The sequence below is a fragment of the Eretmochelys imbricata genome, chromosome 11, assembly GCF_965152235.1.
Source record: "Eretmochelys imbricata isolate rEreImb1 chromosome 11, rEreImb1.hap1, whole genome shotgun sequence".
Taxonomy (NCBI): Eukaryota; Metazoa; Chordata; order Testudines; family Cheloniidae; genus Eretmochelys; species Eretmochelys imbricata.
In genome coordinates, this window is record NC_135582.1 from 13,571,011 (window position 1) to 13,589,871 (window position 18,861).

Here is an 18,861-nt window from a genome sequence, read left to right on the forward strand (position 1 = left end):
ACTGTGTCTGCTCATGGTTGGAAGTTGAAGCTAGACAAATTCAGACTGGAAAGAAGGCATAAATTTTTAACAGCAAGGGTAATTAACATTTACCATTTGTCCTGGTGGATTCTCTATCACTGAAAATTTTAAAATCAAGATTAGACGTTTTTAAAAAGATCTGCTCTTGTTCAAAATGAATTATTTTGCCGAAGTTCTATGGTCTGTTTTATACAGGTGGTCAGATTAGATGATCGCAATGATCCTTTCTGACCTTGGAATGTATGAATCTATTAATCCTTCCTCTTCTATCAAGGAACTATCCAAATTTAGAAAGCTAAACCAACCCCTCGTCCATCCTTCGTCATTATCTCATCTAGTGCCAGTCACCAAGATATCTAGAAACTAGGGCAGCATTTTAACCTTTTCAATTTTGAATGCTGAACATGTCTGTTGAAACTTCATCTGAACATCTCGATATTCTTTCATTTCTTGATGTAACTCCACCACTTTGACACGTTCTTGTTTCATATCACACCACTCTTCAGGGAGAGCTACTAATTTACCTGCAAAGTAAACATTTTGTTAATATATTATTTACACTAGATTCCTCTGGTATGCAGGCATATACCTTATTATAAATCCTTTCTGAAAGTAGAACACCCATTTATTATTCAATCTCTAATTAATGCCATTCTTCGTCAAGAGAATGCATAATCCTATCTTAGGCCTGGTCTACGCTGGGGGGTGGGGGGGGGAAAATCGATCTAAGATACGCAACTTCAGCTACGAGAATAGCGTAGCTGAAGTTGACGTATCTGAGATCGACTTAGAATCACTTACTTCGTGTCCTCGCGGCACGGAATCGACGTCGGCCGCTCCCCCATCGACTCCGCTTCCGCCTCTTGCCGTGATGGAGTTCTGGAGTCGACGGCAGAGAGATCGGGGATCGATTTATCGCGTCTACACTAGACATGATAAATCGATCCCCGATAGATCGATCACTACATGCCGATCTGGCGGGTAGTGTAGACATGGCCTTAGCCAGACATCTGAAGGTTCACAGGTAAGAACATAAGAATGGTCACACTGGGTCAGACCAAAGGTCCAACTAGCCCAGGATCCTGTCTTCCAACAGTGGCCAGTGCCAGGTGCCCCAGAGGGAATGAACGGAACAGGTAATCAAGTGATCCATTCCTTGTCGCCCATTCCCAGCTTCTGGCAAACAGAGGCTAGGGACACCATCCCTGCCCATCCTAGCTAATAGCCATTCATGGACCTATCCTCCACAAATTTATCTAATTCTTTTTTGAACCCTGTTATAGTCTTGGCCTTCACAACATCCTCTGGCAAGGAGTTCCACAGGTTGACTGTGCATTGTGTGAAAAAATACTTCCTTTTGTTTGTTTTAAACCTGCTGCCTATTATTTTCATTTGGTGACCTGTAGTTCTTGTGTTATGAGGAGTAAATAACACTTCGTTATTTACTTTCTCCACACCAGTCATGATTTTATAGATCTCAATCATATCGCCTCTAAGTTGTCTTTTTTCCAAGCTGAAAAGTCCCAATTTTATTAATCTCTCCTCACACGGCAGCCGTTCCATATGCCTAATCATTTTTGTTGCCCTTTTCTGAACCGTTCCCAATTCCCATATACTTTTGAGATGGGGCAACCACATCCGCACGCAGTATTCAAGATGTGGGCATACCATAGATTTATATAGAGGCAATATGATATTTTCTGTCTTATCTATCCCTTTCTTAATGATTCCCAATATTGTTTGCCCCCCCCTTTTTTTTTTTTTTTTTTTTACTGCCACTGCACAGAGTGGATGTTTTCACAGAACTATCCACAATGACTCCAAGATCTCTTTCTTGAGTAGTAACAGCTAATTTAGGCCCCATCATTTTATATGTATATTTGGAATTATGTTTTCCAATGTGCATTACTTTGCATTTATCAACGTTTAATTTCATCTGCCACTTTGTTGCCCAGTCACCCAGTTTTGAGAGATTCTTGTGTAGCTTTTCGCAGTCTGCCTGGGACTTAACTATCTTGAGTAGTTTTGTATCATCTGCAAATGTTGCTACTTCACTGTTTACCCCTTTTTCCAGATCATTTATGAATATGTTGAATAGGACTGGGCCCAGTACAGACCCCAGGGGACACCACTATTTACCTCTCTCCATTTTGAAAACTGACCATTTATTCCTGCCCTTGTTTACTATCTTTTAACCAGTTACCATTCCATGAGAGGACCGTCCCTCTTATCCCATGACTACTTACTTTGCGCAGGAGCCTTTGGTGAGGGCTTGACAAAGGCTTTCTGAAAATCTAATTACACTATATACAGGTGGTCAATTGGCATCTGGGAGAACAAGGGAGTTTCCTTATTAAACTAAACATAACCTCCCCTCAAAATATAAAGGCCAAACTCCATCACAGCTGCATTTCTCTTTCTCAGTTCATGTCAGAGAGGCTAAGACCTTAGCTGTGTTGTCAGTCAGCGTGAAACTGGCTTGGATTTAAAGCAAAGGAACCCTCTGTTTAAGTCCTCCTCAAACACGTCTTTTCAAGAATAATAAAGATTTAATAAAAACTGAAACTCTCTCCAAGAACAAAAAGAAAGAAAAAAGCAGGGGCCTCTGAGAGAACAACGATCACCCTTCATGACTGCAATTGTAGTATTCCTTAAACATTTATTCTGGTGGGGGGAGATGATGAACAGCTCTCATTAGGCATCTCCTATGTATTACAGTAGCACTTAGAGGCTACAATGCCACTGTGCTAGACACTGTACATAGTTAATAGAAAGATGGCCCCTGCCCTGAAGCGTTTATATAATTCAAGCGTAAGATGAGAGACAACAGATGGATATAACAAACAAAAGAGGGGGAATCTCAGGGTAAGAATGAGATGATTCTGATCTATGTGAGAAGTGGTGGTCACTGCACACTAGCTGCCGAATTATTATTGAGTTCTTCGTAGGCACCCTGGTATTTATTTTCTGTATTTATCAGTTTTAATAAATCCAAGAGCCTTTATCATCTTTGTTTCTGAATCCAGCACCTTTCTCATATGGCTGCTCAGAACTGTTAGTATTTCAGATGTGCACAGGAACTGCTACTTTGTTTGTCCCTTGTATAGTCTCCCCACAACTCACTCATGCTAAGCTAGACACAGTATGGCCCGAAGTAACACCGAACAGCTTTCATTCACCTTCATCTTTTGAGATTCGTAGAATGGCCATAATTTTCCCTGTGTCATCTATAGCACGTTTGGCTTCCAGATCCACTTGATAGTTTTTATTCCAAATGGTGATGTTAATCTCTTTTTGGTTTAATGCTGCAGCATCCTCTAAGCGTAGATTTGTTAGGCTGTCAAAAGGCAAGTACTGATTATTTTTTAAATATTGCCACTCAACTAGGTTGCTGAGAAGTTCTGCCTTGGACTGTTCTTCTTGAACAGCTCTAACTCTTTTGATCATGTCTTGAATTTCCAAGCAAGCACGCAAGACGTCTTTGGTAACACCAGAAACTCGAATTAAAGGCACAGGATACTTGTATTCCAGCTGAATGGACAGTTTCTTCTGGAGGTTTGCCAGTTCCTTATATTCTTGGTCATCAAAGCTTGAAATCCATTCATCTGAGATAGTGTTTTCATGCTGTTCCTTTAAAATCAGGTTTTTAATCCAGGATATAGCATCTTCCATGTTTTTTTGGCTTTCACCACAAATCTGAAAAACAGTTCTCTCAATTTTCTTTTGCAAAACCATTGCAGGCTTTTTTTCTGTAGCACGTTTTCCCAAGCCGAAGAATGCTGTAATGAAGTATAAATACTTGCGGTTACTCAGTTGCTAAAATTAAATAAGGGTTATTTATGCCTCCACTTAAAAATGAACAACCAGACATCTACTTACAAGCACATTTTGAGAAGAAGGACTCTGATGCAGGTGCATTAGCAGTACTTTCTCTTTTCTGCATGTTTGCATGGAACACACTTAGTAGTTGTGGCTGGAAGATGATAATTTTAATGTTTTTCACAATTTGAACAGATTTATCACTTGCAAAATCAACTACAGCATCCATCATGTTATCAGCTACTACTGCTGGATCAAGGCCTGCCTGACCTGTAACAAATGTAACAATACAAAAAAATACATGTATCAATGTGTTGAAAGACATTTAATACAGATATAATTTTATTCAAGTAATGGACCCATGCACAACTAGATCTTAAACATAGCGCCCAATTCTGCATTCTTTTATTCCAATGATTCTCTTTGATCTGAATGGAAATTTTGAGTGATCAAGAAATGCAGAAGCAGGGCTAAGGAAGAATCCAGCCTACAGAGATAGGTTTATATCCCATCCATCTAAGGCCTGTTCCTGGTCCTACAGAAGTCAGAGTAGAAACTTCCACTGACTTCAGTAGGAGCAGAAATAGGCACACAGACACCTTCCAGTGGGATATCCATGAACATCAGTTGAGACAAGTATTCATGGTTCTCTAGATGCTAATATCATATGGATATTCTCAAGTCTCTACCGTTAAAACAGGACAGTCTTAAATCACTTTATATTTAAGTTAACAACAGTGATCTCCAGCTTCCTTATCATTTCAAAATCCTTGCTCTGAGCTTCACTAGCTGTTATTTGCCCCAACGTCACAACAATTTTCTTAATATAGGAGAATAAACTTTTCAGGTAAATCAATTGGCTGAAGCACTGATGTCAATGGAATCGCACAGGATGAATCTGGTCTCGAGAAGGCTGATTGGTTTTAGTTTAATTTTCCAACAAAAACATAAACCTGTTCCAATTGCTGGGAAGGCAACCGATGTGTACTTCTTCAGTTCACACTCCTGGAGCACTTTGGAGACTAAAGATTTGGTATCGTTCTGGGCAACAAGATGAATTATTTTTTTGCACATCAGGTTTCCTGCTTGTGTGGTTATAAGGTCATCGTGAGGTTGTGAGGCTGAAAGATGAAAGAAAATATATAAGGCATAACAGAAAGTGATAAGTCCTTTAATTATCCATAATGCAAACTTTTCTAAATCATCTTCATCATCTTCACCTGCCACCTGCCTGTACTACCCTTTCCTTGAGCCCCTGCATTGGCTTCCAATCTCCTTCTGCACCAGATTCAAACCCCTCATCCCTGCTTTCAAGGCCACAGCTCAGCTTCCGTCCACATCTTATCTGGCCTTACTCCTCAGCTTGCTCTGTGCACTCAGACAGCTTGGTGCAACTCAGTGCTCCACTGGTATTCGGACTTTCCTCTCTGGTTCTATGGACTACACAGCCTCACTCCTCTTTCAACTCTCCCATCAGATCCACTTCCTTCAATTGCCTTTCCGTGCTAACCTACACATTTACCTCTTCCCTGTAGTTAAACACAGAACTCATAATTTTTTCCTGTTGGATCTTTATCTTGCATAGGTTGTATTTATCATTCTTCAATAGATTATGTCTAAAATTAGATACAAGTTCCATTAAGATAGGAACTTTCCTTTTTTACTTGTCTCTAAGCCATGCGGAGGATGCTGTGGGTTGCTGGTATAAGCCAGCAGCACATTACTACTTCCTAACTTCAGAAAAAGGGACACAAAGAAAAAGTTAGTCAGAGGATTGTGTCAGAAGCACAATGTCTTCTGAGGCTGCTGCTGGGTAGTGCAGCTCATTTCTTTACATATAAATATGTACCACCCAGTGCTCAGGCTCTGACCAAAGGCACCATCTAACCCTTTGTACTTTTGCCCTGTTTTGAAGGTTTTACTGGCACAAGAGGAAGAGTCATATAGCAGAGCAGGTTCTTTTAATTTACCTTGATGCTGACATCTCTTAAGTATTTTTCTTCTGCTTTGTACTTTATTTTAACATCTCTTAAGATGTTTTACACACATCATATTAATTAATTAAGGAATTGTGAGATCATAGATAAACACAAATACAATAGTAGGTTAATTTTCAGCAGTGGTGTGACCCACCGCTCCCACTGCCTTCAGTGGAAACTGTGGGTGCTCAGTGCCCCTAGAAAGCAGGTCACATATGTTGTATTCATACCTAGCTGAGCACATTCTGCTTCAACCTGTGGTCCAGCACCTTCCAGAATTGCCTTAGAGACACCTGAAATAAGAAGAGCCATATTAGCTTGACAAATCAAATTAAGAGTACTCAAAGTCTCACCCAGGTCAACAAGACCGAGTACACAATATCCTCTCACATCTGGCAAAAGAATAGGTCAAGATTTTTAAAAAATAGAAGCCTGCATCAGATGTTAAGGCATCTTCCTGATCTTCAAAAGTGCTGAATACCGAACAGTTCCCAATGAGGTCAAATAAAACTGTTACTTCCTTATAGATAAGTCCTATAAAATGTAATAGGGATAAACCAATAACTTGGTTTATAAATATTATAAAGCTTATAATATTTAAAAGAGAAAGCTTTACTTCCTATGTAATGTTTAAACTTCATACAGACTGTAAAAGGTCAGGATGGCTTGCCTCTTGAGGGCTGGAGGGCGTAGGGATAGTGAACCCTTATTACTAAAGATGCACACCTGGATTAGATCAGGTAGTTCCCAATAAAGGGCAGCAAGTGGCTGCAGTGCAGGTGGAAGTTCAGGAAACTGTAGGAAGTAAAAAAGGTTTCTGCAAGTAAGAACCTAATCCCAGGGGGATTTGGAAGCAAGAACCACAAACCTGAGGCTCCAGCTAGATTGTGCCTGGGAGTGGCCTGCCAAAGGGGGAAAGGCCCCAGGCAGGAAGGCCTGTAGGGTGAATTGGAGACTGCTGGGAGTGATCAGACTCCAGCAGAAAAACTTGGGACGTAAGGTTTCCCTATCGAGACTACAGGCAGGAAAAGTTTGGGAGTGACCTGACAAGAGGGTAAAACAGATGGACTGTGTTTTGGAACTCTTGGGTTTTATTTTGGAGCTTTATTTAGGTGAATAAACTTGGACCCCTGAGAAGGGGTGGTGGTGAATGGATCAGAAATGCCTGTGTGGAGTTTGTTTAAAAAGCCCTTTGAGGGAGAAATTGTTAGTAGGTACCGCAGAAGCACCCCCGGCCATGAGGGGTACATGGGAGGCAGCTGACCCCATTGCACAGAACATAAGACAATGAATGATTCCCTGCTATAGAATTCTATAGGGAGGTTTAAACGTTCTAGAGAAAGATTCTCATTATTAAATTCTATAGGATTTTTCTATATACTGGGGCGAACAGTAACAAATTATATTAAAATACTTCCTAGTACAGCTTTCCCAGTTTGAAAATGCCAGGGCACAATGTATAAAAAAAGACTTGTATATATTGAAAATTCTTCCCTCCCATCCCCTTATGCATGCACTCAAACCACTCAAAATGTATTTCTCATTAATCTCAATCACTAGGCTAAAGTACCTGTTTTGAGGTTAAACATTTGATTTGATATGTTTACAATGACATCTGTTTTTTGCGTGGTAATGTCTCCACTTGCTATCTGGAATGTAATGGAACCAATCTGCACTTCATGCACTCCCTGTTTTGGGGTTGAAATGGGCCCAAAGAAAGCTGCAAGAGAAAAGAAATTAAAATGATAGAAGTATCTTAGCAAAGGTTCTATTCCCTAGAGCGAGGGACTCACCTGCCTCTATGTGCATTTAGTAGAGAGCTCACAAAAAGTTTGATTTTTGGTCTTAGTCCGTCACATTCCCATGGAGAAGATTACAAACATACTCAGTTTACAATATAAAATTATATCGTGTTCACCCACACAAAGCCCAGGTAACTGTGTGGGAGAAAGTTGAACCAGGGCAAGGAGATCCACCCCCAAGCTAGGTCTAGGGCACAAAGCTTCAAAACAACCTATCCTGCTATAGCTGCTGCTCCAATACGTAGGCTCAAATAGCAGCTATAGCCCCGCAATACCAATGTGTTGGAGCCACTGCCTCTTTGTAAATGGAAAGTCCCTGGTCTCTGTCTTTACCTGTTCCCATCACTGCCCTCCAATCTGGGGCAGCACAGAAAACACTTTTACAGTGTACATGGAGTAGAGAGATCCCTCTGTGATTGTAAACTCATACCATATGGGCCCACTGCAGGATATATGAGTGGAAATGTGACTTAGTATGAAAATAAGCAAGCTTGTGGATTCTCATTTTTTTCAGTAGCCTTTGAGCAGGATCTGAATATTATATTTTTAAAAAAATCTAATTAAGTGTGCAATATTTATCCTGCTCTTTGTAATCCTGTCAGGTTGGACAATGAAAAAAAAAAAAACTATTTAGTTTCACATTTGTTTCTCATCAGTCTTACTTTCTTGCAGAATGTCCAATGATTTTAATAGGAGCAAGACTGGCCCCATGGGATGTATGATCCAGTAATTCGCCAGGCATCACAGGTGGTAGTAAGACTGTTTACCTGCTCAGAATCTTTGTTAGTTAGTACGCTGGTAAAAATACCTGTGTTCTGTCTACACTACAGCTTCTACTACTGTTATGACTGGTAGTGAATTATGGGCATGATTTTTACAAGTGTACACAAACCTATTGCTGGAGAGATACAATTTTCTGCTTTAACTGATTTTTACTAATAGGATTATCACTGTCTTACTTTGAACACTGGGACGGACATGTTCACCAAACCAATATCAAAAAAATACATATTAGGTGAAAATTTTAAGAATTTTTTTCAATCACTAGAATAGTTATAAAACTTACAAAACATTAACAAAACAAACTTACCTTGTCCTTGCTGGGCATTCTCTGCCACAGGCTTGTGCATTTTGACATTGGTAATATTTCCACTTGCTCTATTTTGCAGTTCATCTGAAAATGCCTAGAAAGAGAACCATAATCATCACCTGTAGGCACCTCTTTAGAGTTTTCTCAGTAGTAATACAGATTTGAAAAATAAAAATTAGATCTAAAATTTTTTAGAAAAAACAAAAAGGTGATGGACTAGATGCTGTCCACCAAGCAATCTTATTCAACACTGAATGGAAATACTGATAAATTGGAATCAAAGGAACCGTGATTACTTCAAAATTATGAGCAAGGGAGAGAAACTGACAAACTGCTTCAGGTTTAACACCTTCAGGCAGTACAGTGAAAGTCTAATTAGCATGTAATAGGGTGCACAGACAGAGGGCTTATTCCTAACATGAGTGATACCTCTAACTCAATTCCTGTCCACACACAAAAAACCTTAAAACTCAAGTTTGGTGGTGCTTTAAACTCAAGTTGGATGGCCCATCATGGAGTACAGGCGGCAGCTCAAGTTAGCACAGCTCGACAGCTGCTAACACAATCACTGTATGCTGCTTGCAGCAGCACAGCGTGGCTGCTCTCGTTCAAGCTAAGTGAACTCAGGAGGAGTTAAACTCAAGTGTAGATAACTTGAGTTAACTATTCAGTGAGGACAGAGCCAGAGAGAGGAGGGGGAAAGAGAATGCTACCTGAGGCTATGTATGAAAGATTCACATGGCTCCATGGGCTAAGGAATATTTCAGTGTTAACTTGTGCCAGCTCCAGCAAATGAGAAAAAAAACTGTGCAGGAAAGGCAGGGGACTGCATATGGAAGAATCAAAGGGCAACTTTACATTCTAGGTGGAGTCCAATGGCAATTCAATCAGAGCAGGAGCAGCGATCACCTCACAGGACAGTGCCTGAATATTATCATCAAGATGGAAATCCAAGGATACTTTCTTGACTAGCATGTTAATGAGGATGTTGACACCTGCCCACATCAGAAGCAGCATAATTTAACGGCCTCCAGACCAAACAGGAATCTGACACTGGACGATGACATGAGACACACTGTCTTTGTCCCCAACAGTGCTTTTCCTAATATTGCTCTGGCACCAGTGAAGCTCTACCAGTGCTAGCAACGGTGGAAGCACAAAGTAGACTGGCAACCAGTGTTTCCGCCACTCTATTATTGAGCTCTTAGCGGTAAAAATGCCCGTGGCTGGCTTACACTAGCACGTCCACCACTGCTACCAGACCAACAGTGCAAGGAGGACTGACCATTCCCGGGGTAGAGGCAGGAGGGAGAGAAGGATGAGACTTTACACTGTTTTTGTCAGTAGTTTCCTGATCTAGGTCTGGGCCTGACATCATTTCCTTAACCCATGTGTAACAGAAAGCACAGTAATAGGATACAAGTTACCTGAATATTATCTGTATCATCTGGATACAACAGAAAGTGAACGTCCTGAAGAGACTGAATATATTTTTTATGACTGAATTTGAACACCTGGTCAAACATTAATTTAGCAACAACAGGCTTAGGAAACCCTAAATTCCCTGTTCCAATTGCTGGGAATGTGATTGACTTTAAAGACAGTTGCTCAGCAGTCTGAAGACATTCTGTGATGATGTCTCTTAGGAGCTGTGAATCACAACAAAGTTTGCATTAGTACATGCAGTTTAATATTTTTAATAGTGTATTTTATATTAAAATGTCATAATTAACCATGGATTAATTCAAAATGACCTTAGTTACATCAAAATTAACAGAGCTGACCCCTAGGAAATGCTCCGCTGATTTCAGTGGAGAATTCACATTAAATCTACATTACTGCCAACTGAGAACCTATTCAATCAAATGAGAATTAGGAAAATAGCCTTCTACCTTCTGTACAGATTCTTGCCCATTTTTCCATCCAGGAACAATGGCATGAAGCACGAAACGGCAGCCCAGATTACATCCATTTGTTTTGAACACAGACCCTTCACTAGCTACTTTTGCTAGCCCTTCTTCACATAATTGTTCTTGGAGCATCGGACCTGCCTTGCTCAGCAAGGCTTTAGAAAGTGGACCTTTATCAAGCTGTAGATCTCGGGCAACGCTGTTTACGATGACGTCCGTCTTAAACAAAATCAAATATCTGTTATAAGATCAAACTTGAAACATTTAAGGCTAAGTGATTATAACAGCACCTGCAGATTTAAGAAATAAAGCAAATTTAAAAAGTAGAAAGCTGGAATAAAGCAAATCTTTTGAACAAAATGAGCCAAATTATGCTCGGTTATACGTACATCATCCCACCGACTTTTGTGGCGTAGCTTGTGTATAACAGAATGAAATTTGTCCCTTATGCAGCAGTTTATATTTTACATGGAAATGTCAGAATCCTGTGTTCTTACTCTACTCCAGGTCCATTTGAAAAACCCGCATATATGATTCTCCAGTAGGGGGATCACATACTCTTAATGGTCCTGCCCATATTGCATCCCCATCAGCAGAGTAAAACTGACATGATGCTACTACTGAATTTCAGATGCCTTGCTGCTCCTGTTGGCACCACAGGGTAAACTGGTATGAGAAGGAGCAACCACATGGGTGCAGTTATGTGGAAAGGGAAGTGAAGGAGAAGTTACAGAAGAGAAAGAGGGAAAAAAAGAGAAGGAATAAACTGAAGGAGAGAGGAGAGGGAAAGGGTTAATTCTCTTACTCCATAGGTCAACATGGGTTATGAATGATGTGCAAACAGCACAGACAGTCCTGTAGAGGAGTGCAGTACATCATGCTCTAATAAACCTCTCTGACCAAAGGAGGACGTTATGTTTACAGGCTGTGGCAGCTACAGCCAGCACTCTCAGGATGGCCAGCTGGTTATCATGTGGATCCTCTGAGTGGCACTAAAAGGGGCAAAAATAAGGATTCAGAAGATGCTCTCTGCCTCAGACAAAGGGAGAGATTGCTGAATCAAAGAGAGTGACAGATATAAAAAGAACAAGGAGATAAAGACTGGACAGAAATAAAGTGGTGGAGATGGAAGAGTAATGCATCAACTTGAAATCCAGAGGGAAAAGACAAAAGACTTTAAGGAAAAAGAAGAGATAGTTAGAAAACTGAGAAGGAAATAAGTGAGTTACTTAATTGGGAGTTTTGGCTGTTGGTCCAATTAATGGTTAAAATAATTCAATGCTGGTGGAATCTGAAAATTGGTAGGCAGTTAACATTGCATGGAATATGCAAGACCCATTCACTACAGGTACCAGAGATAATTAATCCTTCCCAGGTAACAAATCTTTGAGAGACATGATCCAAAGCACCACTAAGACACAGAGATACTGCAGCAATGGGGCCATGTACGTTTACAAATAGAAGATAGCTCACTGTTACAGGCTCATATGTCACCAGGGCCAAGTTTCAATGGCATTTAAGGGTGTTCAGGATCAACAATTTAATTTTTACTTGTTTAAACATTTGAAGTTCCGTCACTTCCCCTCATGGAGACTATAGGCAGTTGCTACCCACTCCCCTTATAGACTAAGTAGCTATTCTCACACAGCTGGTGAGAGCACAAGAGTGCAAAGTTCAGCTTGAAAGTACTAGCAGTCCTCGTTTCACAGCTGGTTTCAGCTCATATCACAGTGTGAACTATAAACACAGACAAAACCATAAAGAAATGATGGAAGAGAAACACGTGGTTGCAACAGCTTAATGTGACAATGAATACAGTTCAAATAACAAAATACAGTCAGTCTAAAATATGTTTTCTCATCTCTATATGTGTATAGACAGCATGAAAAACTAAACCTGTCTAACCTATACAAATGTGTTAATCAATTATGACTTATATTAACATATTGTCTATGTTTAATTGTTAATTATAACTGAAAATCTAAGCATCTTTTCATATATTTTATAACTGAAAACCAACTTTACATAAAGTTGGATATCATCTGATAACTTAAAATACCTACTGTAGCATCTTCAATGCTTCCTATCTCCAGTATGATGCTTAATCCTTCATCAGTTGTTACCATCTGGAGACCCTTTCTACTTCGAGCATTTCTACTTTTTCTGGGCTTGAAGGCTGCTTCAGATGGAGGTGACGAAATGTGTCGGGGTGATTTATCTCTAAACACATCTTTGAAGGCATCAGTGAAAGCCTGAACTGTTTTCTCTGAAGAGTCCACAAGATGAATCTCTTTCAAGCAGCTTTCCCCCGGAGAATCTTCCAAGGTTTCCTTGATAGATGTTGCAATTGACTGTGCACACAGTTTTAATGGGAATCCAAATATCCCAGAGCTGATAGCCGGGATGGCTATGGAATGATGATTGTACGTTTCAGCCAGGCGTAGGCTTTCCTTTACTGCTCTTTTTAACAGGCGCACACACTTTTCTGCCTCGTGATCCCTCCACCTGGGCCCAACAGCATGAATCACCTGTTTACATGGGAGGTTCCCAGCATCTGTAATAACAGCACGGCCGGGCTGCAAAGGGCCTCGTTTCCGCACAATACGGTCACATTCTGTTTGTAGTTCTGGCCCTGCAGCTTTTGAAAGGGCCTCAGCAAGGCCACCAATATGCTTTAAGTCCTCATTTGATGCATTCACCACAACGTCAGCTGGATGACTGCACAAGTCCCCTTTATAAACTGCTACTGCAACTCCATCTTGCAGGATCTTTTCACAGTGGGGCTGGCCTTGTTTCTTATACACATTACTAACTTCACCATCTTCTCTTTGTTCTTCTTCATCTTCTTGCAGCCTGATCAGACAGTTAAATTGTTGTTTCACACCAGTCACATACAAGTGTTCTTGTTCTTTAAAGAACACCTTGGCCCCTGGTTTATCAATTACCACATTTTCTGAATGTAGAGAAGACAGAATTTGTTCAAGTTTGGTGACTGCCTGGAACACTTCCACTCTCGGTCCACTCAGGGAAATACCTTTACGTTTATTCTGTGTGCCAAATTCAATTTTCACACCTTTCTTTTTTAATTCAAGCCAAATACTGGACTTTTCCTTCTCCACAAACATTACAACTGCCACAGACTTGGCTATTATGACTTTTTGTACCTGAGTGTGTTTATCTACAAAATCAGAAAGTTGCTGATATGCTTCTGCTACTGCTCTGAAATAACCAGCAATGACTACTTGATTCTCCAACTCAACAATTATTACAGTTCCTTTGGAACAGTTATGTGCCTTGTACAAATGACTGATGAGCTCCCTCCATTCTCTCTTTTTGAGGACTGAGTTGTCCTCCAGGTCAATGCATTTGTAAATCAAAACCTTCTTAATTTCTTCTTCTGCATCTAGAAGAACTTCAGGAGAACCTGCTATCAGCATTATGTTATCAGTGCCAAGCTCATAAAAGGCAATAATTTGATTTGACATAAATAAGTGCTGTGACAGAGTTTCATTATCTACGTGTTGTAGGAACTGGAAAACGTAAGGATGGACATTGATTGATTTCTGTGCCATGCTGTGCACTTTTTCTAGTATTTCACTTTTGACTTTAAATACTTCTGCAGCCACTCCACACAGACGAATACTCTTTGATGATGCATCACAACATATCTTCAGAGACGGGTACTCCTTGTAAACATTCTCCTCTAGCCCAGCAAGGCGTAAAATTGCATACTTTCCTGGGCCAACTGACAGAGTTTGTTCTATGCTCTGCTTTTCTCTTTCAATTTTTTTCCTGGCATTTTCTATTAGCTCCTTCAGTTCTTGGTCTGCCCCCTTTATAATCTCTGTGTTACCAACTAAGACAACCATGTTCTTGGAAATGTCAGGTACGATCAAAACACCATCTTTTACCAAGCTGTTTCTTATGGCTTCCCACACCACTGAATTTACTTCACATTTAATGGCCTTGTACTTTGACATGCTATGTGAGAACTTTTTAGCAACATCTTCATTCCATGTCTTGATCAACCTGATCATTGATCTCTGTTTAGATAAGGCATTTGAGGGACACAGTGTTATTTCTGGATTTGCACGGTTGGGTTGAGGCCACATTAGTTCACATTTGCAATCTGCCATTTCATGATTTATTTCCTGGATTAGCCTATTATCTGTCTGTAAAAACTGCCAGATGTAAGGATCCAGAGACATTGTAATTGGTTCTGGCATCTCTATTTGAGGCCTCTCCTTTCCATATAGAGCTGTACCCAATGAGCTGTAGTACGGATACACAGAAATTGGTACTTTGTTGAGTGAATGCTGCTTTGCCAAGACAGTGTTTATATCTAAATATAAAATAAAACAAAAATTACCCAAGTCAAATCAATTAACTGTAACACTTCTAAGCTAATTAGCTTCAGTTTTTTTTAAAAAGTTGCAATTCATGAGTCACTGCATTTCCTTTTGATTCTGACAGGAGTGCTTTTTAGGTTGAACAAGTTTTTTTTAAACTGAATAAGAATATTCCCAAGTTACTGACAAGTGACATTTTTCTAAGTACCCAAAGGCTTGTATATACTGTACATGTCCACAGCATAACAAGCCATCATACTAGACAGGACTACACAACGGTAATACTTACTCTTGCCATGTTATAAATAAATCTGAGACACTCCATCCAGAAAAAAAAGTTACATTGTAAAGCTCCCTCTCCTTTTTTATGTACAGCATATCCATTGTGTGAACAATGAACAAGAGTCTGATTAAACAGGTGTAACTATTGCATAATTGCAGAGTCAGACCAAATATATTCTAGTCAGACTGCTGAGGAAAAAAATTGATTTATGGTAATGGGATTTTAGATGGACCTACAGAATTATAACGTTCCACATGGAAGTTTAACACAGACGTTGGCGTTCTATACTTTTAACCTCTTAGCACCAGATGCCGCTTGCCTGACTTATACATAGACTTGGCAGGATTCAATTATCATCGATAACTGTAGGTAAACACCTATGTCCGCTGATACACTGAAACTGATGAAAAATAAAAATCAATGGGTCAGTGAGCCTGCAGGCATCGGGTGTCGCAGCTCTGTTGCACCGCAGGGAGCCACGTGCAGCTCTTGGGAGCGGCTCCATGACAGAGCTGCATGTGCTCCCACAGGGCTGGTGACACCCGATCTCTGCAGACACAAGTGCATTGGAGGGTGTGGTTGTCCTGGTCCAGCAGAGCAGAGACCCCCGCCCCCGGCCAACACTTTAAGGAGGAGGAGGCCACCCCGCTGCTTAACACTTCCTTTAAGGGGACAGCTCCCACGCTCCTGGCTGGGGAGTGAGAAAGCCAGACCTACCTATACAATTAAGGCCAGATCCTCAGCTGGGGTAAACAAACGGTGCTATTTTGATTTACTCCAGCTGAGGATCTGGTCCTATATTGAAGCTACTGGAACTTCTTGCATGAGAGACTTCTCCCATAGCTGTTTGTTTATTGCTACAAAACAGAGCTACACTTCCCATTTTAGGAGACTGGTTAAAATGTAACTGGGCACATATATATTATTTTAAAGGATCTGGCATAATTATAGCCAAAATTAATATTGCATCAGAATTAATTCAAATACTACTGTGGCATCTAGCCAAAGAGATTAAAAAGTCCTTAACTACTTTCATACAGTGCCAGTCATCTACAACACAATCTATAATCTTAGGTGTCTAACGTTAGGCACCTAAATCCATATTTAGGCAACTACATAAAAGATGTGAGTGCTCAGCACCAGTGCCTAATTTACAAAAATTTGGGGCCAGATTCTTCATTGCATTCTTGGAGTCACCCGAGGAGAAGTTCTCAGCTGGTGCAGAGCTAGTATACAGGCTTCTGCACAATACTCTGCATTCTGCACACAGCTTGAACCAATCCACAGGGAGCCATTCCAGCTGATGTAAATTTGCATAACCTCAGGACTAAGGGAGCATAAGGCTCAGGGCTGCTGTAATGAAGCTGGGAGCTGAACTCACCCCGCTCGGGCCCCAGGAGTGCCGAGGGAAGAAATGTGGTAATAACACCATCTCTGCCCACCCAGCCACCCCTCAGATGTACTGAGCTCAGCTCAAGTGCCCACAAGAACTGAGCCTCTGAAAGGAACTTGGATACCATGGTGAGGAACACAGACTAAAAATCTAGGTAGAAAGACAGAAGAGTCTATCCAGGCTCCTAAGAATGCCTGATGAAAATGCACCTTCAACTTATGTGGCATTGTTGTTGGCTTTGGAGTCCCTAATTTAAGAAACAGAAAGGACAGAATCCTTGTGCAGACTCAAAAGACATTGCAGAGATCCTAACACAATGTAATATATGTCCACTGGAAACTAAGTGCCTCATATTAGTCATATTATATCCAGTCCCAAATCTAGGTTTCTAACCTAACAGAGTAAAAACCTGCCAAACCATCAAACCAGTTAACTTTTTTCTAAGGGTAAGTTAGCCATTTCTTAAAAGAGCACATTCATTTTCATGTTGATCTTTTAACTGCAAGATTAAATAAATGATTCATATTTATATGTCACCTTTCTGATCATGAAAAGTAATGATAGCTGAATTCTCTTCAGGTAACTGTTCAACATTTGACACTTGTGCACTTCCATTTCTTTTACTTTCAAAGTAGACAGTTATATAGTCATTAGATATGTTAGGTGGTAAATTTTCAGCCTTAATGCTTTTTGTCACCTCAAGATGCCGTGCTGTAATATTTTGTTGCTTTGCCCTATGGTTTTGGTTGAACTTTTCAACAAATTCCCTTAGATCTATAAACAGAAAAGAAAAACATTTGACAGATTTTTACTATTATGATGTTAGAAAAACAGAAGAAAATAAGCAATAGGTGTAGGGATCAAGATGTTCAGTTATACATAATTAATCCTTATTAACCAGCTTTGCAAAATTTTACTTTCCCACTTGCATGAGTGATTTTTTTTTTATTTTTTTTGAACAGGGAAACAAAATATCATTAATTTTTTCACTATCATCAGTCATCATGGTAGAGGGTGGATAAGTAGATTTTGTGCCTGGTCCTGTAAATAGCAGTTTTACAAATGTAAAATGATTTCCCCAAGGCTACAGAGGGAATCAGTAGCAGTGTCAGGATTAGAGAATTTAGACATTCCTGACTTCCAACTGGATGCTAATTCCCATAGAACATACTCCCCCAGAGATCTGTATTTTACACAGTAGGTTACTTATATCGGACTAATCTTTTTGCAGTTAGTATGTCTGGCAGTTGGAATCCTTTGGTATCATAAATAATCATACTGTCTTATTCAACCTAATTTAAAAATAAGATAGCTATGTACCACTTTAAATTGCTCAAGTTCTATCTTCTAAAAAAAATAATTGTTGTTTTCTTATACAGGGTACTTCTCTTTTTTAAGTCAAAAACACGTTGAAATGCTGTATAATGGCAATACTGGAATTATGTTGTCCTAAAAGAACTCATGTATACCAGGGACTATGGTTGCTGTAATTAGTCTAAAACTGTAATTAGTCTAAAACAATTCAACCCTACTGATAAGCAGGTGCTACTCCCTTTACTGCAACAACAGTTTTGCCTGCTTATACCATACCTGAATTTGGTCTTATGCATAGTGGCTATTGTTCTCCATAACATCAGATCTGATTTGTTAATCAGATCAACTAAAATTCTTGTTCAGGACAAATTCACGTACACTTCTCACTGCTACATAATACAAGGGAATGCATGTCTTCTGGAATGGTTGTAATCATAATAAGAAATGGAGTACTTGTGGCACCTTAGAGACTAACCAATTTATTTGAGCATGAGCTTTCGTGAGCTACAGCTCACTTCATCAGATGCATACTGTGGAAACTGCAGCAGACTTTATATATACACAGAGAATATGAAACAATACCTCCTCCCACCCCACTGTCCTGCTGGTAATAGCTTATCTAAAGTAATCGTCAGGTTAGGCCATTTCCAGCACAAATCCAGGTTTTCTCACCCTCCACCCCCCCACACAAATTCACTCTCCTGCTGGTGATAGCCCATCCAAAGTGACAACTCTTTACACAGTGTGCATGATAATGAAGTTAGGCCATTTCCTGCACAAATCCAGGTTCTCTCACTCCCTCACCCCCCTCCAAAAACCCACCCCCATACACACACAGACTCACTCTCCTGCTGGTAATAGCTCGTCCAAACTGACCACTCTCCAAGTTTAAATCCAAGTT

The 18,861-nt window shown here is 40.1% G+C and overlaps 1 protein-coding gene across 7 annotated transcripts in view; it reads right to left on the minus strand.

Annotated features, from left to right (window-relative positions):
* PARP14 (poly(ADP-ribose) polymerase family member 14) overlaps positions 1–18,861 on the minus strand; it is a 63,222-nt gene that overhangs the window by 25,469 nt on the left and 18,892 nt on the right. For all 7 annotated transcript variants that reach the window (XM_077829586.1, XM_077829585.1, XM_077829582.1 and 4 more), the window contains 11 exons: positions 17,184–17,420; positions 12,685–14,963; positions 10,604–10,840; positions 10,139–10,360; positions 8,712–8,805; positions 7,390–7,539; positions 6,050–6,112; positions 4,794–4,961; positions 3,901–4,110; positions 3,201–3,800; positions 403–545 (listed from right to left, as the gene is read on the minus strand). In XM_077829586.1, coding sequence (XP_077685712.1) covers positions 403–545; positions 3,201–3,800; positions 3,901–4,110; positions 4,794–4,961; positions 6,050–6,112; positions 7,390–7,539; positions 8,712–8,805; positions 10,139–10,360; positions 10,604–10,840; positions 12,685–14,963; positions 17,184–17,420 — 4,403 coding nt within the window. The remainder of the gene's footprint in view (positions 1–402; positions 546–3,200; positions 3,801–3,900; positions 4,111–4,793; positions 4,962–6,049; positions 6,113–7,389; positions 7,540–8,711; positions 8,806–10,138; positions 10,361–10,603; positions 10,841–12,684; positions 14,964–17,183; positions 17,421–18,861) is intronic.